This window comes from Triticum urartu, chromosome 1 (genome assembly GCF_003073215.2).
Source record: "Triticum urartu cultivar G1812 chromosome 1, Tu2.1, whole genome shotgun sequence".
NCBI classification, from domain to species: Eukaryota; Viridiplantae; Streptophyta; class Magnoliopsida; order Poales; family Poaceae; genus Triticum; species Triticum urartu.
This window is the reverse complement of record NC_053022.1, coordinates 428,127,996-428,146,669: the sequence shown is the minus strand read 5'-3', so window position 1 is coordinate 428,146,669 and position 18,674 is coordinate 428,127,996. Positions and strand designations below refer to the sequence as shown.

Below are 18,674 nucleotides of genomic sequence, written 5' to 3'. Positions count from 1 at the left end.
CCTGAAGCAGACAGTGTTTGGCTCATGATTGGCTTGAGCTGCATTCAAAGCAATATTTTATATGGAGTGACTCAGGTAGCAAACAGCGGAGAGTAGCCATGCTCAGGCGTCCAATTCTTTAGGCCTGACATGGGCAGCTTTGCACAGGCAAGAACAGGCAAGAATCTTCAGGCTAAAATCTCACGACATCAACCAAACAGACCTTAGGCAAGATACAGGCAAAGGCTCCGGCCAGGCAATCGGGCTCAGGGTAGCAACCAAACGGCCCCTAAGCCCTTCAAATAAAAAATACTTCAGGGATATATCCAAGTTTGCGGGGGAGGGAGGGGCACGCCCCCTCCCCCAGCCCACCACATAGCTTCGTCGTTGCTCACAGCTTGAATTTGATGCAGGACCCGCTCTTGATCTTCTTGATCGGCAATGTCGGCGAGTGAGGCGGTGCTACTTCTTGAGCTTGCGTTGGTTTTCCCTTGAAGAGGAAAGGGTGATGCAACAAAGTAGAGATAAGTATTTCCCTCAGTTTGAGAACCAATGTATCAATCCAGTAGGAGACAATGCACAAATCATCTAATACCTGCACAAACAATCAAACAACTTGCACCCAATGCGATAAAAGGGGCTGTCAATCCCTTCATAGTTACTTGCAAAAGTGAGATCTGATAAAAATAGATGAAACTAAGCAAAAGGTAAATATTTTTGATATTTTTGGTTTATAGATTGGAAAGTAAAAGATTTCAAAATAGTAGATCAGAAACTAATAAGATGGAAAATAGACCTGGGGGCCATAGGTTTCACTAGAGGCTTCTCTCATGATAGCAAATAATACGGTGGATGAACAAATTACTGTCGAGCAATTGATAAAAAAGCGCAAAGTTGTGACGATATCTAAGGCAATGATCATGAATATAGGCATCACATCCATGTCAAGTAGACCAAAACGATTTTGCATCTACTACTATTATTCCACACATTGACCGACTCCTGCCTGCATTTAGAGTATTAAGTTCATGAAGAACAGAGTAACGCATTAAGTAAGATGACATGATGTAGAGGAATAAACTCAAGCAATATGATGTAAACCCCATCTTTTTATCCTTGATGTCAACAATACAATACGTGCTTTGCTGCCCCTACTATCACTGGGAAGTGACACCGCGAGATTGAACCCAAAGCTAAGCACTTCTCTCATTGCAAGAAAAACCAATCTAGTTGACCAAACGAAACTGATAGTTCAAAGAGAATTACAAAGATATCAAATCATGCATAAAAAATTCAGAGAATATTCAAATAATATTCATAGGAAGCTGATCATAAATCCACAATTCATCGAATCTCGACAAACACACCGCAAAAGAAGATTACATCAGATAGATCTCCAAGAACATCGAGGAGAACATGGTATTGAGAATCAAAGAGAGAGAAGAAGCCATCTAGCTACTAGCTATGGACCCATAGGTCTGTGGTAAACTACTCACGCTTTATCGGAAGAGCAATGGAGTTGATGTAGAAGCCCTCCGTGATCAAATCCCCCTCCGGCAGGATGCCGGAAAAGGCCCCTAGATGGGATCTCACGGGAACAAAAGCTTGCGGCGGTGGAAAAGTGTTTTCGTGGATACTTCTGGTGGTTTGAGAATATATGTGAATATATAGGCAACGGAATTAGGTCAGGGGAGTCACGGGAGGCCCATAAGACAAGGGGCGCGCCCTCCACTCTTGTGGCCACCTCGTGGCTCCTCCGACTTGATCTCCAAGTCTCCTGAGTGTCTTTTGGTCCAAGAAAAATCATCACGAAGATTTTATTCCGTTTGGACTCCGTTTGGTATTCCTTTTCTGCGAAACTCAAAAATAAGGGAAAAACATAAAGTGGCACTGAGCTCTAGGTTAATAGGTTAGTCCCAAAAATAATATAAAATAGCATATTTTAATGAATATAAAACATCCAAAACAGATAATATAATAGCATGGAACAATAAAAAATTATAGATACATTGAAGACATATTAGGCGGCTCCACGGAAGTAACATGGCTTGGTGCAGCGGAGAACTTGGTGATCATCTTCGGACTCCCCGGAGGAGAGGGCATGTTGTGGTTTGTACTCAGGCCACAAGAAACCCCAAAACCCATTTCTAACAACAATTTAGCAAGTGCGTCTTGGCTTAAAACACCTTTAGTGTCTAATATATCGATCCTTACCCCACTATCAGTTGAAAGGGAGAACCGGGGATCGACGAGAATTGATGCGAGATCGTTTTTACCCTCTCCAAAGGTTCTTCCTTGAAGAGTATCAACCATTAATTGATTGTTATATGGATCAACCACCAATTCTGCTTTAAATCAGACCAATTGACATTGATTTTTTTTTTGCGAGTGAAATAATGCATTACTCAACTAAAGCAGTTCATACATCAATCGTAGCTAGCTCTATAGCATCCGAATGACCCGAACCAATCCAAGTCGTGGTTCTGCCTTCTACACAAGCAAATTTGGCTATGCTAAAAACTAGGGAATTTCTGTATTTCCAAATGCACCACAAAACACGTGCACGAACATAGTTCATGACCGTTTATTTCTTCTGGGCTGGCCAGAATCTAGAAATTGACAAATAGTTATTTCCTAATTAACAAGAGAAGACAGAAGAAATGGCTCCACTGTCGGCCTTATACCTAATTAATCCCCAATTATGCATACACACCGGTTTAGATTCATACAAATCCTTCTCGGATTCGACAAACTGGTACTTAGGTTCATACATCTTCGGCCTAAGGCAGTGATCTGTGATTTGGAGTGGTTGACTTTGAAGAGCTAGTAAAATCACACCCAAGCCCTACCCTCGGAATTTATTATTCATGTGGGTGCATTTGTGCTCGGGATTAGAGTAACACTTTTGATGTATGAGAGTCTTTAGTGCTACCTAGAGCAGAACTTGTTGCATCTCTTTTTTTTTTTGAGAAAATTTGCATCTCATATTTGATGATAGTGGAAGAATATTTGGATGGTTTCAGTCCGTGGTTTTTACCCCAACTTGGGGGCTTTTCACATGATAATCCTGATGTTCATGCGTGTTGATTTTCGGCTGATGTTTTGAGTGGTTCACTTGACCTCAAACACATATGAGTTGTGTTGTTTGAGATGCAGCGTCACGCTGAACGAAGTTAAGAAAAGCATTAAGTTTCGTCCTAAGTTTCGACTAATCAAACTTACTCCATACAAGTTGATGCATATGTTTCCTTTCATGACCGAGAAATGTCCAGGTTACTTTGTTTCCTCTGCAGTTTTCAGATACCTTACTTGTGTGTTAGTAATTCCCAACGTTAGGTTCAACATTGCCGTTTTCTGGTTTGAAGGGAAAACGTTTCTACTGCAACATTGCCGCGGGGCGGGCACACACACGCCCCCGTAAGAACAGAGAAAAATCACTAAAGTTTCAATCATCTTTACAGATACTTTTTACAGATTTTGCAATCTGGACGCGATCGAGCCACCACACAGTTGCATCATTATTTTTCTTCTCGTGGTAAGCTAGCAGTAGCAGTGACACTTGTATATAATCCGCCGGGTCACAGCTTGTTGGTCTTGGCCAGGTACACGACGGCGCCGGAGGTGGCCACCGGGATGACGACGTCGTCGGAGAAGGACTTGAGGCCCGGGACGACCCTCTTGACGAGGAGCGCGCACATCGGCGCGCCGAAGAGGACCACGAGCACGTCGAAGGCGGCCTTGCCGAAGCTGAAGCTGTTCACCGTGACGAGGTTCTCGGTGATCCTGTGGAACTGCTCCTTTGTGATGTTTACTCCGTCCCTCTTTCCCCCAAGAGCCTGCACTAGAGGGAAACAAAATTCATTAATACCCCTACCTGGTTTACTTTCTTTTGCAATATTTTGTGATGACATCCAAATGTTTTCTTTTTAGCAATTTAAAAGTTTTGAAACCAAAGAAAGATTCTAAGCTCTGTTGAGAAGCTATGCCAAATAAAGCAGAGGAACCTCCTTTATAGTATTATTATTCTAAAACAAAAGGGTGTGTCCGAACCTTGTACTCTTTCTCGAGTTCATCTTTGGTTGGCATCCTGTACTGCAGCTGCCCTTGTTTCTCACAAAACTTTCTGAAGTAGAATGCAAAATAACAGATAGAAATTGTTAGGTATCACCATCGATGAGGTTTCAGCTGGCTGAATATATTTGAGCTTCTGACGGATCAGGAACATTTCGGCATTGAATCTGACCGAAAGCTACACTACTCCCTTGGGTACACTGGAACGCAACGTTTTGGACACTGGCGCATTTTTTCAGATATATAACTTTGACGACTAGTTTCTACTGCAATATATGTATAACGAAAAACAAAATTGTAATATTCAGAAATTACTTCTCGAGATAAATCTATACTGCTACGTATGGCTTTCAAGTTCCCAAGCTAAATATTGGAGTCAATATCAGTCGTCAAAGTTTCCAATGTTTGGCTTAAGACATGTCCAAAACGTCGTTTTTCTGTGTGTACCAAGGGAGTAGTACCTGTTTATGCGCATGCATGAACTTTTAATCCGTAAAGGCTTAGGAATCAAAGGAGAATTCCTGCAGGCATCCAATAATATTTCAACTATAATACTACCAATCTGTAGGCTGTATAGATACTAAAACAAATGATGCGTTATACTAGCAGCTCCCTAGCAATGCTCTCTAGCTCTTGAGAAGAAAGGCTTACTCGATGAGCTCGAAGATGGCGTGGTAAAACTCATTGAAGGTTTTGGCAGGCTTGACCTTTTCGTCGTAGTTGTTGTCCATAAATTTGATGAGCTGCTCCTTGGCGTTATTATGGTTGGCCACAGCCTTGCCGTCCTTGTCGTTCTTCTGCGTCGCCCGCCCGGCCTCTACCAGAAACATCAGTCATGTTAGAAGCAAAACCAGCAAGCATTTGCAAAGATGGTTGACCCGAGATCGCGCGACCCGGTAGCTAGTGTTCGTCGATGATCATACCTTGCTTCGCCTTGGTGACGGCCTGACCCATTGATCTGATCTTTGTGGGCGTGGAAGGGCGGGTTTCCTTGCTGCTGTGGTGAGAAGAAAGGAGGTTTCTTGTGCACATGCAAGCACGGGGGCTGGGGAGGAGTATATGTGGGGGCGTGCGTGCCGCCGGTGTTCCTTGTGTGAGGCCAAGGCAACGGCGTTGGCGTTGCTCCTGCCGAAAGCAAAGCGGGGGAGGCATCAAAGGAAAGGGTCCAACAACAGGACTTGTTCTGGCTCCCGGCGACGCTAGCTTAGGATTCTGTTATATTATAATTGGAGGCGTATCTGAAATATGAGAATGTTGATTATGGAAACTTGCACGGTCGCAATTGAATCAGTATGCCCTCTATAAGATGATAAGCAATAGTACTTGCAAGCGGTCTAGTGTACAAAAATGCTGCGCTTTTTAATAACAATAATGGTACAAACTCACAAAACTACAATGCTATACAGACCCAGTGAATTAATCAATGGACTTGGACGCTACTCATAGCCACAAAACCTATTCATTCATGCCCTGAGATCTTACTCGTCTCCTGGACCAGCCACTTCCAATTACAAAAATGTACTCCCTCCGTCCCAAAATAAGTGACTTAACTTTGTACTAACTTTAGTACAAAGTTAGTGTAAAGTTGAGTCACTTACTTTGGGACGGAGGGAGTACTTCAGAAAGATGGACTGCATGAAAAAGCTTAGCTCCTGAGGGCCTTGATGTACAGATGGAGTCTTCTGCATGCGGATCCGGTGTTCAAATTCGATTGTTGAATTCCATGTGGTGGATGGAAAATCACCCAACATCTGGTTGGGCAGACACCAGCTACAAAATTGTGATGCTGCAGCAAGGATAGATGTACAGCTTGCTCATATTTTACCAAGTGGTGACTCGTCGCTGTGCTCATCCACCAGCCAGAGTTTATGATCACGGAAGCGTTTTATCTTCTTTTCAAACCCTGTTATGTAGTTGTTATGTATAATGACATGCTTGCCCTTTGTCTCCTTGACCCATGTTTTGTTCTTGAAATATAGACCTCCAGTTGGAAAAGCAGACTGAGGCAGTAAATACACATCCACCTGCAAGCATATCTTATATTAGTAGTTTTACAAATGACATCGTCTGTTGCAGAGGCAGCGATGCAGGAAAATATTCTGAGAAAACAGAATAAAACCCTTTGCCATGTACCATGACTTTGTTTCCATCCATAAAAGACCTCCAGAAAATACTTGCAGAATGTAAACTACTCCCTCCGTCCCAAAAACGTCTTACATTATGGGATTGAGGGAGTAAAACTTAAACGCAGCAACGATATTGATAAAAAAACTGGTAAGTGTTATATCTTTAGGGAATTTATAAACATATAGGTAACAGTTACGAGCTTCCTTGGAAAAGTTATTACTGAACAAGTACATTTTAAACATGGCAAAGCTTAGTACAACCAATGCATGTCAACTGAAGTCCACATTAAAGATAACAGTGTAGAAGCTAAAACCATGCCGAAACAGTTACTCCGGTCCACATTTTACATGAAGTGCCACATGGAGATGGAGATGATTAAAATGGATATCGAGCAAAATGAAATCAGTCAAAGATCAACTTCAACCACCTTCTCATGAAGTTCAAATTTTAACCTATTAAGTGCCTTTTCATGATGTCGTTAACATATTTGTTGTAGTAATTCATGATATATGAATGATTAACTAACAATTGCAAGTGTTTCTTAAATTGTCCTCTATCTATCCACTATAGCAAATCCCATAAATGGTTGATGCTTACACAGCGAACTCTATTGTCTAGTTGATAGAAAAGTTGTCGGCAAATGTTCCACTGACAAAATGAGAAGTCCACAACTCCACATTGCCCGATTGTGCCCCGTCCCAGTAAAATAACATGTACACGTGGATAACAGGAGGTCGAGGTTGATAATACCCTTGGTTCTCTGGCATTGCCGTGAAGGAGATAAGACATGCAGGATAGAAGAAAGACTAGAAAGATAACTTCTTGCTAGATCTCAGAAGATCATTACTGCTTAGATATATATAGTATCCATCTTCTAGACTGAATACAGACTTATCTTATCATAGTATCCCAACCTTGCACAACACAGATTTAAACTGTTCCCCACTAGCCTAGAGACTTCGGTGGACCAAAAACTTGAGCACAGGTCGAACATGATTCTGTCCTCTATGAACCTACTATGCCTAGTGCCGTGGCGGTCGCGCAGTGTCCACCTTGACATGAGCTTGATCACTGCCTCCCTCCTGTATGCGGCCACGGCGAGTCCGGTACGAATCGCATGCACGAAATCTGACTCGAAACTCTTATCTCTTAGTAACATGACCTTGCACAATAAACAGAATTTAAACTAATCATGACTGGCCTAGGGAGTTTGTTCGACCTAGGACTTGAGCCTGGTTGGACAATTTGAGACACAAAGAAGTGAAGAACTTAAGTCCAATTCAACATGACTCCACCTAATGCTGCTACGTCATGTCCCTCAAGGAGCGAGTCTCTCCCTGCCGCTTTCCTTGAGATAAAAAGAACACTGGCAAAAAAGATAAGATAATACATAACAACTGCAAAAGACAAGCTCACACAACCGTGATGATGCACATGTAGAGGTACATCCATTTACGGCACACAGTATTTTTTTTTTTGCGAAGTCGGCACACGGTATATTGATAGTTTGACAAACCGAAATAACACATTAGCACATGGCATTCCTAGGGAGTTTGTTCGACCTAGGACTTGAGCCTGGTTGGACAATTTGAGACACAAAGAAGTGAAGAACTTAAGTCCAAGTTCAACATGACTCCACCTAATGCTGCTACGTCATGTCCCTCAAGGAGCGAGTCTCTCCCTACCGCTTACCTTGAGATAAAAAAACACTGGCAAAAATGGATGTAGAGGTACATCCATTTACGGCACACGGTATTATTTTTTTTGCGAAGTCGGCACACAGTATATTGATAGTTTGACAAACCGAAATAACACATTAGCACATGGCACTCCTAGGGAGTTTGTTCGACCTAGGACTTGAGCCTGGTTGGACAATTTGAGACACAAAGAAGTGAAGAACTTAAGTCCAAGTTCAACATGACTCCACCTAATGCTGCTACGTCATGTCCCTCAAGGAGCGAGTCTCTCCCTACCGCTTACCTTGAGATAAAAAAACACTGGCAAAAATGATAAGATAATACATAACAACTGCAAAACACAAGCTCACACAACCGCAGTGATGCACATGTAGAGGTACATCCATTTATGGCACACGGTATATTGATAGTTTGACAAACCGAAATAACACATTAGCACATGGCACCACACAAAAAATCATATATTAGAAGTTTGGAACATCAGTGCTACTTCTAAAAAAATGTACAGGAAAGTGTTGGCAAAGATTGTGTACATTTTTAAACAAGCCTATATACGATCCAGATTGATATCAAAATTTGAGTTCCTCGGTACTTCAACTGGCCTAGACTAAAGAGCATACACGAAAATCAATTTAAACTTTAAGCAGCCCTGAACCCATTTACCAGATAACTCTGTGCCACTAGTTTGTTTAAGCGAAGAAACAAATGAATATGCTCAGTTCAAGCAAATGCAACGAAATAAAGTTCAAATTCAATTGCCACAGAAAACATTTAAATGTTCATGCCTAACCTGCCCAGTAGTCTTTAGTAAAGCCCAGTTGAATGCTGGCTGATCATTTGATTTCGCTTTCCTCGACCAGGGCTGTTCCTTGAGCTCCTCAATCCACTTCCTCATCAACAGCTTTGCCCCTTCTGTTGGCTGCAGGAAGATCATACAGCTGCAAATGTATGGCCGCCCCTTCTTACCTGGCGGCGGCAGCGCATGTGAATGATTCAGTGGCTTCACCTGCACCAACAATTCCCACATCATCAAATACTCTTCCAACAGCCCCAACGACAAACACAACAATTGTACGTACTTCACTCATGTCGTCCATGAAGTAGACCTCGTGATTGCCGACTAGATATGGAAACGGGTCGGCAAGCCACACCATGTCGACGTCATTGTACATGACGCTGTACCCCAGCTCGAGAATCTGCAGCAGGTGTCGCGGCCGCCGCGAGGTGAAGTTAAAGAAGCCCTGCACACAAGAGCAGGCACAGTCACGCACATGGACATTTCATCGAACAGCTTGGGTGGGGAGTAAGGTAACCGAGATTTCTCCCCCACCTGTGACCCGAACTTGTGGGCGGCCTGGGCGTCGGGCGCGGGGGGCACGAGGACGGCGTGGCCGGGCCATGCGGCATTGATGCGCTCGAGGGTCTCGTAGTCCTCGGCGATGACGAGCACCTGGTTAGCGCGGCCGGCGCGGCGGACGCTGATGAGCCAGTTGGAGAGGAAGGGGAGGTACGGCCCGGAGACGGCGGCGAGGATGATGGTGCCGTTGCCGGAGGCCGCGGCGAAGGCAGCGGCGTCTTGGAGCGTGTAGGAGCGCCACGGGGAGGCCAGCGCGGAGTGGCGGGGCGGCCCCCAGGGGAAGAGGAGGGCGAGTAGGAGGAGGAGCGCGAGAAGGGAGAAGAGGTAGGGGAGCGTGAGGAGGGGCAGGGGGCGGGAAGGGGCGGCGTTAGCGAGGGTCGTGGAGACGGGGAGGGAGTCGGCGCCCAGCGGCTTCTGGTGCGGCCGCTGGTGGAGCGACATTGCCGGAGATCGGGGGCTGGGGCTAGAGCGTGAACTGTGAAGTGGGAAAAGGAAGCACATGTCTCCCCGTTTTCCAGCAAAATACATCTACCGGTCCTCGGGCTGTAGATCTACTTTGGTGCTGCTTTGAGAAGAGTTTTTTCTTGCGAAAATACTTTGAAAAAGTTGGGGGGAAAACACACTCTATTCAGTGAATTTGTTCGACTATTCCATTTTGATCAATGTATTCTCAGAAGTGTAAATTATGAAGCATGGTTGAAGAAATATCTCTCTTTATGACCAATGTGTTCAACTATATTCATCAATATTTTGTACCTGGACACACTTCACACTGGTACACCGATCAATAAAATCCCACGAAGAAACAATAAGAGCAACTCCAACGGGGCGACCCATTTCGTCCGCCGCCGTCCGTTTGGGTCGGCGCGGACAGAAAAGTCGGCCCAACGCGCCGACCCAAACGGACGCGCGTCCGTTTTTCGTCCGCGGGCGACCCATTCCCGACTCATTTTTGAGTCGGATTTGCGTCGGCGCGGACACGAGACGGACGCGCGCGCGCCTACTCCTCTTCCGGGCCCGCCATTTCCCCCCATTTTCCCTAAAAACACTCCCGCATGCGCGCGCTTCCGCCCCCAACCAGCCATGGAGGACGTCATCGACCTCGACGCCGCCGCCGGCCTCGCCTCCCTCGCCTCGTCCGGTGCCGCCGCCCCCGCCGGGAAAGGCAAGCCTCGTGCGCCGCACAAGACCGCCGCCGCAACCAAGCCGAAGAAGGCGCTGACGCCCGAAGAACGGGCAAGGAAGTCGGCCAAGAGGAAGGGCCGGGGGCACGCCGCGGACGCGAGGGGTGAGGCCGCCGTCCTCGCCGCCGCGCAGCAGGAGGTCACCAACGCCCGCGTCACGGCGGCAACGAGGGAGGCGCTCTATATGCTAGGGTTAAACCCTAGCCAGCTCAGCCTCGTCCAAGCCGTCGTCGCCGCGGCTAGTACCGGCTCGTCGGCGTTTCCTCGGATGGCGCTATTGGGGAACGTAGTAATTTCGAAAAATTTCCTACGCACACGCAAGATCATGGTGATGCATAGCAACGAGAGGGGAGAGTGTTGTCTACGTACCCTCGTAGACCGAAAGCGGAAGCGTTAGCACAACACGGTTGATGTAGTCGCACGTCTTCACGGCCCGACCGATCAAGCACCGAAACTACGGCACCTCCGAGTTCTAGCACACGTTCAGCTCGATGATGATCCCCGGACTCCGATCTAGCAGAATGTCAGGGAAGAGTTCCGTCAGCACAACGGCGTGGTGACGATCTTGATGTTCTACCGTCGCAGGGCTTCGCCTAAGCACTGCTACAATATTATTGAGGATTATGGTGGAGGAGGGCACCGCACACGGCTAATAGATCTCAAGGATCAATTATTGTGTCTATGGGGTGCCCCCTACCCCCGTATATAAAGGAGCAAGGGGGAGGCGGCCGGCCTAGGAGGAGGGCGCGCCAAAGGGGGAGTCCTACTCCCACCGGGAGTAGGACTCCTCCTACCCTTGTTGGAGTAGGAGAGAAGGAAAGAGGGGGAGAGGAACAAGGAAAAGGGGGCTGCACCCCTTGTCCAATTCGGACCAGAGGGGGGGCGCGCGCCTCCTTCCTTTTGTCATCTCTCCTCTATTCCCGTATGGCCCAATAAGGCCCATATACTTCCCAGCGAATTCCCGTAACTCTCTGGTACTCCAAAAAATATCTGAATCACTCGGAACCTTTTCGATGTCCGAATATAGTCGTCCAATATATCGATCTTTACGTCTCGACCATTTCGAGAATCCTCGTCATGTCCCCGATCTCATCCGGGACTCCGAACTCCTTCGATACATCAAAAACCATAAACTCATAATATAACTGTCATCGAAACCTTAAGCGTGCGGACCCTACGGGTTCGAGAACAATGTAGACATGACCGAGACACGTCTCCGGTCAATAACCAATAGCGAAACCTGGATGCTCATATTGGTTCCCACATATTCTACGAAGATCTTTTATCGGTCAAACCGCATAACAACATACGTTGTTCCCTTTGTCATCAGTACGTTACTTGCCCGAGATTTGATCGTCGGTATCTAAATACCTTGTTCAATCTCGTTACCGGCAAGTCTCTTTATTCGTTCCGTAATACATCATCCCGCAACTAACTCATTAGTTGCAATGCTGCAAGGCTTATAGTGATGTGCATTACCGAGTGGGCCCAGAGATACCTCTTCGACAATCGGAGTGACAAATCCTAATCTCGAAATACACCAACCCAACAAGTACCTTCGAAGACACCTGTAGAGCACCTTTATAATCACCCATTTACGTTGTGACGTTTGGTGGCACACAAAGTGTTCCTCCGGTAAATGGGATTTGCATAATCTCATAGTCATTGGAACATGTATAAGTCATGAAGAAAGCAATAGCAACAAACTAAACGATCAAGTGCTAAGCTAACGAAATGGGTCAAGTCAATCACATCATTATCCTAATGATGTGATCCCGTTAATCAAATGACAACTCATGTCTATGGTTAGGAAACATAACCATCTTTGATTAACGAGCTAGTCAAGTAGAGGCATACTAGTGACACTTTGTTTGTCTATGTATTCACACATGTATTATGTTTCCGGTTAATACAATTCTAGCATGAATAATAAACATTTATCATGATATAAGGAAATAAATAATAACTTTATTATTGCCTCTAGGGCATATTTCCTTCAGGTGCTGCCCAAATTGCCCCGCACGTCGGCTTGCAACCCGATCCCCGGCTTCCACGTCTACCCGCAGGCCTCCCGCCTCTCCGGCGAGTGCTCGCCCGACGTGAGCGTGGTCGCGCTTTCCACGCCCGCGCCCGCGCCCATCGACCTCAACGCCACCCCGGTGGTCGGTGGCTCGTCATCCGGCGGCACGAGGAAACGCGCGCGTCAGACCCTGGCCTGCGGGCTCCCGGACGCCCGCAACCTGTTCGAGGAAATGTTGTCCGCCGTCGACGAGGACTACATGCAGAACCTCATCTTCGAGGGCGGTGCGCCGGCCGCTGGCTACGATCCTGACGAGACACAAAGCCAGGACGGCCGCGGGGCGTTCACGCCCGCCGCTGGCTATGATGCCGATCAGGCGGCCTTCATGCGTGATCAGGTCGGCAACGACCTGGCCGGCTTCCCCCTCGACCACGAGTTCCTGGACGACTACGGGCTATAGGAGGAGGACGATTGCGACATCAAAGTGGAGCCTTTGTTCGAGGACGAGCTCGCCAACCAAGCCGCCGGTCCTAAGCCGAAGCGCAAGAGCAAGCGCACGAATGCGTACACAGCGGCCGAGGACAAACTTCTTTGCAAGTGTTGGCGTGATATTGGACAAGACCCCAAGACGGGCGCCGAGCAAAAGCATTCAACCTTTTGGATTCGTGTCCACCGAGAGTTTCATGAGCGCAAGAAGTTTCCACCTTACCAATTTGTGAGCACGCGCGGGTGGGTCTCCATTTCCAAGCGGTGGAGGGTGATCCAACAAAGTGCAACAAGTTTTGCGCCACTCTTGAGAGCGTCAAGGCCCGCCCCATGAGCGGCATCGGCATGCAAGACATGGTATGCTAGCAATCAAGCCGCCCTCTTTTGTGTCATCAAGTTCATCCTTTGCGTGTTCATTTGCATATGACTTGCCGATATGCTTGCATGGAAACATTTTGTAGGCATTGCAAGCTTTGGAGGCATTCAAGGTTCAGCCCAATGGCAAATGCTTCAACCTCTATCATTGCTACCGGGTCATCAAGGACGAGGAGAAGTTCAAGGCGCAATATGCCGCACTCAAGGCACGTGGGAGGAAGAAAGCCATGGAGGATGTTGGGGAGGGTGAGCCAGCACGGCTGCGGGGGAAGACCAACTCCAAGAAGGAGGACAAGCGAGATGCGGCCTCCAACGCCTTGATCGCAAGCGTGGACGGCATGATGAATAAGAAGGACTCAAGGGAGGAGGAGCACCGGTGTTTCAAGGCGGAGCAAATGGATGCTTTCATGGAGATCCAAAGGAGGAGGCTTGATCTGGACGCCGAGAAGCAAGCCAAGATGTTCGAGCTCGAGGCGGAGAAGCAAGCCAAGATGCTAGAGATCGAGGCCGCCAACGCCAAGACCAAGGCGAAAGAAGTGGCTCTCGCGAGCATGATGACCGGTATGGAGATCATGAAGGTGGATCTCAACACCGTGTCACCAAGGAAGAGGGCGTGGTTCGAGAAGATGCAGGCCGACATGCTCAAGTTCAACGACGAGTGATCTATGGCGGCGAGCGTCATCTTTTTTGTATGCCGGCAGGTGTGCCAGCATGACCACGGGAGCCGCGATGGCGTGGTTGAACTCAAGTCCCACCTTTTTTTGTGCTGGCATGTGTACCGGCCGGCTGGCGAGTGCGCCAGCATGAACTGTGGTGATAATTTCTGAAGCCGGCATTGTATGCCGGCGCTGGCATGGTGCCAGCATGAGACATGGCCGCTGGCATGATCGGCCGCGGGCCTTTTTTATTTAAAAGTTGAATGCGGACATGAAATGGGTCGACGCGTTGGGTGCACTGCCGACCCAAATGAAAAACTGGGCGGACGTCGGGCGGGCGGACGACCCAAACAGACGAAAAGCGGACAAATGCACCGTCCGTTTGGGTCGGCCTGTTGGAGTTGCTCTAATATATCCAGAAGAATTACAAGCTACAACCCCCACACTGACTGCATTAGTACTCGTCACAAAACTGGCGTCAACATTGATCTTGATATAGTCATTAAGGAAGATGTCCACGACACATGATCTTTTAACGGTGCATAATCAGCTACAACACAAGAGCATGAAAAGTGTCTTCGCCTTCTACACCGCAAAATAGAACACATACCCGAATCAGTCTGATGGTGCTTAACTCTATTCATCTGGACCGCCAAACTATTGGTTGCAGCTCGCCATGAAAAAAATCTGATCTTCTAAGGGATATTAGCCTTCCAGATTAACTCCCAAATTCCCCTTTCCCCCTTTGGTTCGCCACTAGATTGGCCAACGGTATCCTGACTATCCTTCAATTTAAGCAAAAAACTGTACGCACTTTTAACAGAAAATGTACCATTCTTCTCATGGTGCCATGCTGGCAACAAAATCCTCATCCCTAGAGGTCTGGATACGAATCTTAAGAATTTCCTCCGCATCATGTGGATAGAAAAGATACCTAATCAATTTTTCATCCCGACACTTACATCCGCTCATGAATAAATCGGATACCTAATTTAACCTGGTATTATGCCTTCTAGCTGAAATTTTAAGCCATGCGCCCTAGATATCCAATTATCCCTCCAAATATTAATACTAGATCCCTCGCATACCCGCTAAATGATCCCCTTCTTAAGAAGTTCCAGCCATGTGTAATACCTTACCATGTCACTAAAGTAGCTTGCGAAAACACCGTATCTAGAATATGTGCCTGAGGATAATACTTTGCCTTCATCAACTTCCCACATAGTAAGTTCGGATAAACCAACAATTGCCATGCATGTTTGGCTAAAAGAGTTTGATTAAAAAGTTTGAGATCACGAAAGCCCGTGCCACCCTTACCTTTAGGTCTTGTTAGTCTGTCCCATGCCAATCAATGTGTTTTCCTTCTATCTTCTTCATCTACCCACCAAAAATTCCTTATAATCTGGGATAACTCCTCACAAAGAGAAACCTGAAATTTGAAAATCCCCATAGCGTACACAGGTAGAGCCTGAATTACTGTTTTGATTAAATCTTCCTTGACTCCACAAGAAGCATATTTTTCAATCCAGTCAGAAAGCTTTTTCAAAAACTTGTCCTTAGTATACTGAAAATTATCAGCCTCCATTCTACCCTATGGGACTGGTAATCGAAGATATCTATCCTCGAACCACTCCATAGTAACTTTTAAGATAACCATAATATTCACTTTTTTCTCCATGCTACACTTTTTCCCAAACATCATGGAACACTTATCAGGGCTTAATAACTATCCAATTCCCTTCTCATATACCGTCAGGATATTTTTAATTGCTAACACTTGACCGAATGATCCCTTGAAAAATAACAGACTATTATCTGCAAAGGGAAAGTATCAGGTACTCCCATCCTTGGGGTAATCCCGGTGCTCCAAGTTTAAAAACATTCAAAAATATTTCAAAAAATTCCGGAAAAAGGTAAATGTTCACAAGGAATGTAACTACAACCCCTAAAAATTTCAGGTCCAAACTTGAAATGTACATCAAGAAACAAAAATGTGAAATCTGGCATGAATAGTGTAAGAAAAAGACAAAATCAACATTGACACTATTCATATCTGGATTTCACATTTTTGTTTCTCAATATACATTTTGAGTTTGGACCTGAAATTTCTAGGGGTTGTAGTTATATTCCTTGCGAACATTCCCTTTTTAAAACAATTTGAAAAGATTTAATATTTGTTTTTGAACTTGTAGCACCGGGAGTACCCCAAGGATGGGAGTACCAGATATTTCCCCTATCTGCAAATAACAAGTGAGAAATACCATGAACTTGTATATTCAGTCTGAATTCTTGAAGAACTTGAAGGAAATAGGCCCTAGAGGCAATAATAAAGTTATTATTTATTTCCTTATACCATGATAAATGTTTATTATTCATGCTAGAATTGTATTAACCTGAAACTTAGTACATGTATGAATACATAGACAAACATAGTGTCCCTCGTATGCCTCTACTAGAACTAGCTCGTTAATCAAAGATGGTTAAGTTTCCTAACCATAGACATGTGTTGTCATTTGATGAACGGGATCACATCTTTAGAGAATGATGTGATGGACAAGACCCATCCGTTAGCTTGGCATAATGATCGTATAGTTTTATTGCTATTGCTTTCTTCATAGATCAAGATTAGGATTTGTCACTCTGATTATCGGAGAGGTATCTTTGGGCCCTCTCGGTAATGCACATTACTATAAGCCTTGCAAGCAATGTGACTAATGAGTTAGTTGCGGGATGTTGCATTATGGAACAAGTAAAGAGACTTGCCGGTAACGAGATTGAACTAGGTATGATGATACCGACGATCGAATCTCGGGCAAGTAACATACCGATGACAAAGGGAACAACGTATGTTGTTATGCGGTTTGACCGATAAAGATCTTCGTAGAATATGTCAGAACCAATATGAGCATCCAGGTTCCGCTATTGGTTATTGACCGGAGATGAGTCTCGATCATGTCTATGAAGGAAATATGCCCCAGAGGCAATAATAAAGTTGTTATTTATATTTCCTTATATCATGATAAATTTTTATTATTCATGCTAGAATTGTATTAACCGGAAACTTAAAACATGTGTGAATACATAGACAAACAGAGTGTCACTAGTATGCCTCTACTTGACTAGCTCGTTAATCAAAGATGGTTAAGTTTCCTAGCCATGGACAAGAGTTGTCATTTGATGAACGAGATCACATCATTAGAGAATGATGTGATTGACTTGACCCATCTGTTTAGCTTAGCACTATGATCGTTTAGTTTATTGCTATTGATTTCTTCATGACTTATACATGTTACTATGACTTTGAGATTATGCAACTCCCGAATACCGGAAGAGCACTTAGTGTGCTATCAAACATCACAACGTAACTGGGTGACTATAAAGATGCTCTACATGTGTCTCCAATGGTGTTTGTTGAGTTGGCATAGATCGAGATTAGGATTTTTTCACTCCGTGTATCAGAGAGGTATCTCTGGGCCCTCTCGGTAATGCACATCACTATAAGCCTTGCAAGCAATGTGACTAATGAGTTAGTTGCGAGATGTTGCATTATGAAACGAGTAAAAGAGACTTGCCGATAACGAGATTGAACTACGTATTGAGATATCGACGATCGAATCTCGGGCAAGTAACATACCGATGGCAAAAGGAACAACGTATGTTGTTATGCGGTTTGACCGATAAAGATCTTCATAGAATATGTAGGAACCAATATGAGCATCCAGGTTCCGCTATTGGTTATTGACCGGAGATGAGTCTCGATCATGTCGCCATAGTTCTCGAACCCGTAGGGTCGGCACGCTTAACGTTCGATGACGATCGGTATTATGAGTTTATGTGTTTTGATGTACCGAAGGTAGTTCGGAGTGGGATATGATCACGGACATCGAGGAGTCTCAAAATGGTCGAGACATAAAGATCGATATATTGGAAGGCTATGTTTGGACATCGGAATGGTTCTGGGTGAGTTCGGGCATTTACCAGAGTACTGGGGAGTTACCGGAACCCCCGGGGAGTCATTGGGCCTTAATGGGCCTTAGTGGGAGAGAGGAGGAGGCGGCCAAGGTGGGGGCGCCCCCCAATCCCAATCTGAATTGGGGTGGGGGCTGGCCCCCCTTTCCTTCTCCCTCTCTCCTTCTTCCTTCTTCTCCTACTCCAACTAGGGAAGGGGGGAGTAGGATTCCCCCCTTGGGCGCGCCATGAGAGGGCCGGCCCTCGCCTCCTCCACTCCTTTATATACGGGGGAAGGGGGCACCCCATAGACACACAAGTTGATTGTTTAGCCGTGTGCGGTGCCCCCCTCCATAGATTTCCACCTTGGTCATATCGTTGTAGAGCTTAGGCGAAGCCCTGCGTCGGTAACTTCATCATCACCGTCATCATGCCGTCGTGCTGATGAAACTCTCCCTCGACCTCAGCTGGATCTAGAGTTCGTGGGACATCACCAAGATGAACGTGTGCAGATCGCGGAGGTGCCGTACCTTCCGTGCTAGGATCGGTCGGATCGTGAAGACGTACGACTACATCAACCGCGTTGTCATAACGCTTCCGCTTACGGTCTACGAGGGTATGTGGACAACACTCTCCCCTCTCGTTGCTATGCATCACCTAGATGGATCTTGCGTGTGCGTAGGAATTTTTTTGAAATTGCTGCATTCCCCAATAGTGATATCAGAGCCAGGTCTATGCGTAGATGTTAGATGTGCACGAGTAGAACACAAAGGA

General features: G+C 45.9%; 2 protein-coding genes across 3 annotated transcripts; both read right to left on the bottom strand.

Moving 5' to 3' along the window:
* Positions 1 to 3,411: 3,411 nt before the first annotated feature.
* On the bottom strand, positions 3,412 to 5,209 carry LOC125516110. 2 transcript variants are annotated; one of them, XM_048681587.1, is made up of 5 exons: positions 4,974 to 5,209; positions 4,702 to 4,867; positions 4,512 to 4,571; positions 4,030 to 4,102; positions 3,412 to 3,815 (listed from the first exon to the last, which is right to left on the bottom strand). In XM_048681587.1, the coding sequence occupies exons 1-5, from the start codon at positions 5,200 to 5,202 to the stop codon at positions 3,558 to 3,560; spliced, it is 786 nt and encodes a 261-aa protein (XP_048537544.1). In that variant the 5' UTR covers positions 5,203 to 5,209; the 3' UTR covers positions 3,412 to 3,557. The 2 variants fall into 2 exon arrangements, with proteins under 2 accessions (XP_048537544.1, XP_048537550.1); XM_048681593.1 differs by lacking the exon at positions 4,512 to 4,571.
* A 123-nt stretch (positions 5,210 to 5,332) lies between these two features.
* On the bottom strand, positions 5,333 to 9,743 carry LOC125516099 (UDP-D-xylose:L-fucose alpha-1,3-D-xylosyltransferase MGP4-like). Its single transcript, XM_048681581.1, has 4 exons — positions 9,205 to 9,743; positions 8,954 to 9,115; positions 8,665 to 8,880; positions 5,333 to 6,074 (listed from the first exon to the last, which is right to left on the bottom strand). Exons 1-4 carry the CDS (start codon positions 9,730 to 9,732, stop codon positions 5,865 to 5,867), a joined length of 1,116 nt encoding a protein of 371 aa, XP_048537538.1. The 5' UTR covers positions 9,733 to 9,743; the 3' UTR covers positions 5,333 to 5,864.
* Between the last annotated feature and the right edge of the window lie 8,931 nt (positions 9,744 to 18,674).